Genomic DNA, 2,828 nt, shown 5'->3' on the forward strand with positions numbered 1-2,828 from the left:
CTGGGCCTTGACCTCCCTGCTGTGGGGCAGAGCTGGTGGCAGACCTTTCTTTTCCAGTTCACGCTGGCAGTAAGCAGAACGGGCAGCCTGGAGCGAGGAGGGGAACTGTGGGTTTGTTAGCTCCTTTTGGACCATGCTCCGGTCCTTGCGTGGGATGAAGGTGCCTAGCACATACCCTGCCTTACCTGGCCACTCTCGAAGGGCGGCAGGGCTCGGTCACTCAGGGGAGATTGCAGTAGAGCCGACGCGGACGTTGGTGCGGTGCAGGAGGGCAAAGGATATGCTGCCTTCCAGGACGGGCTCCCTTCAGAGGAAGTTTTCTCTGGGTCACAGGCTTTACCCACCCCGCTCTCTGTGCTGCCCCTCCCCGTGGCCTCTGTGCTGCCGGCTCCACCTGGTACTGGCGCGATGGAGCAGGTGCTGAGGTTGCCTGTGCCTTTGCTTAATGCCTGTGCTCCGGGCGCGGCGGGAGACGGGGGCTCAGGGCGCAGCAGCCCTGGCCTGGCGGACTCATGCCCTTCCCTGGCTGCGCTGGGCAGCCCCTTGTTCTCGGGCGCGTGGCTTTGGGGTGGGTGGCTCTGGCGAGGTTGGCTCTGCCCCCCTACACCCCAAACACGCCCTGGGCATCCCTGGAGAAGGACCCAACTTAGCTGCCTGCTCGCTGGCAGCCGAGGTGACGACGTGCCCGCCCTAAGCCAGGAAAGGACCGTGCTGTGCCCAGAGCGTTCTCCTCTCGCTGGCCCTGCCTGGTCCCCCGGAGGGCTGCAGCCCTTCCCCAAGCCTGGGTGGTGGGAGCAGCTCTGCCAGGGGAGACCAGAGAGGCGTGGGTGCTGGTCTGCGCCCGTCCTGTTGGCAGAGGAGCAGCTGCGGCTCACCGCTCTCTCCGTGTCTGTGCCCACAGCGTGTCGAGGGATGCTGTGCGGGTTCGGGGCGGTGTGTGAGAGGAGCTCCACCGACCCCTCCCAGGCCTCCTGCGTCTGCAAGAAGGCGGCTTGCCCCGTGGTGGTGGCTCCTGTCTGTGGCTCCGATTACTCCACCTACAGCAACGAGTGTGAGCTGGAGAAGGCCCAGTGCAACCAACAGAGGCGGATCAAAGTCATCAGCAAGGGACCGTGTGGTGAGTGCAGGGGACGGCTCTCCTGCCTCAGGAGGCGACCGCGTGAGGCCAGGAGGCTTGGCCCAAGGTCGTGTCGTCACTGCGGCGCTGGTGATGCCCTGGGGGAGAGGGACAGGTCTGATGGGAAGGGACACTGAGAGAATTGCCAGCTCTGCCTTGGGGATCGGCAGAGTTTAAGAAGCGGGCAACCTGGTGGCCAAAGGCTGTTCAGGAGGTGCGTGGCAGACAGTGGGGAGCAGCCTTCTGCGTCGGGCAGCTCTGCCTGCTGCACCACACTGCGTCCCCAGCGTGGGTCACATCTGCCACAGCTAGGAGGTGGAGTTGGAGGGACCAGGCATATGCACGGGCCGGCTGGGCTGATGAAAGTCCTTCCCCAGCCTGGCATTCACCAGCTGCGAGCAAGTTGCTGTGTAAATGAGACCCCCGTCTCCTCATCTCAGAGTAAATTAACTTGACCTTTCTCTCATGCAGCGCTCCGGCTTGCAATAGATCTGCACCCGGCACTCCTGCTGGGCTCTTGACAGAGGGGAGGGAGCGCCGAGTGATTTATTTAAAATAATAATCATAAAAAAAGTAACAAATGAAGAAAAAAAAAAGAAGGCAAATAAATTTTGGCCCTGCCCCATCAGTGAGGAAATTGCTCCTTGAGCTTTTCCTCTAATTACAGGTTGCAGGAGGTGCATTAAGGACCCTTGTTTTGCTTGTTTGCTGAAGCCAGAGGATCTTGGAGAGCATGTGCAGGGAAGGGAGCTTGCAGCAGTGAGGCTGAGAGGTTTAGAAAGGAGGGGCTTTGCCTGAAGTGCCAGGTGGGGAGTGAGCTCCCTTCCTCGTGTGCCGTGGGCTTGAGGCTGATCCTACGGCTTCATGATCCTGCCTGCCCCTGTGGATGTTGGGGTGGATGAGCTCGCTGCTCAGGACCAGGTACAGGGCACTGGCTCCAGCGTCCACTGAAGCCGATGGAAGGACATTCATTGCTATCGTGTATTTTTTGCGCACTTGGAGGGACTGGAGCGGTCTAGGTAGATACTGTGGTGTGTTGGGCTTATTTGTCCCATGAGGGGAGTAAGCGGGAGAGGGTGGCACGGGAGCACAGGCTGCTGTGCTCACATCTGTGTCGTGCCCCCTCCTCTCTCCCGCAGGCTCCAAGGACCCCTGCACAGAGGTGACCTGCAGCTTTGGCAGCACGTGCGTCCGCTCCACTGATGGCCAGTCGGCCAAGTGCGTCTGCCCATCATCCTGCAGCGGTGTGCCTGAGAGCACGGTGTGCGGCAGCGACGGCAAAGACTACCGCAGCGAGTGCGACCTCAACAAGCACGCCTGCGACAAGCAGGAGAACGTTTTCAAGAAGTTCGATGGCGCCTGTGGTGAGTCCCCTGTCCCCCCAGGGGGTTTTGCTTTAAAAACATTTCCTCCTGCGTCAGTATTGAGGACAGACCAGTGGGAAACGGCAAGGATTAGGGAGAAAAACTTGCCTGCATGCCTGCTGTCATCAGCTCAAAAACGTGGGCTGGGCAGAAAAAGGTCAGTCTGTGGGTTACGGCTTCCAAAAAACCAGACCAAGCCAGCGCTTCCCCTGCGGCATTTGGCTGTGGGCGTTTCTGCTGGGGACCCACTGACCTAGAGAGCAGTTGCGACATCTGTGCCGCCTCCTTTCCCTCCTGCCGCTTCCCCTGGCTGGAGTCCCCCGGCTGCAGCTCTTGGCAAGAAGCCT

At 60.4% G+C, this 2,828-nt stretch overlaps 1 protein-coding gene across 1 annotated transcript in view; it reads left to right on the plus strand.

Moving 5' to 3' along the window:
• Window positions 1-408: 408 nt before the first annotated feature.
• AGRN (agrin) overlaps window positions 409-2,828 on the plus strand; it is a gene marked incomplete at its 3' end in the record, with an annotated part of 33,084 nt that continues 30,664 nt past the window's right edge. Inside the window, exons 1-3 of the mRNA XM_010289219.1 lie at window positions 409-568; window positions 902-1,117; window positions 2,257-2,481. Of these exons, the coding sequence (XP_010287521.1) occupies window positions 409-568; window positions 902-1,117; window positions 2,257-2,481 (601 nt within the window). The remainder of the gene's footprint in view (window positions 569-901; window positions 1,118-2,256; window positions 2,482-2,828) is intronic.

This window comes from Phaethon lepturus, unplaced genomic scaffold (genome assembly GCF_000687285.1).
Source record: "Phaethon lepturus isolate BGI_N335 unplaced genomic scaffold, ASM68728v1 scaffold25680, whole genome shotgun sequence".
NCBI classification, from domain to species: Eukaryota; Metazoa; Chordata; class Aves; order Phaethontiformes; family Phaethontidae; genus Phaethon; species Phaethon lepturus.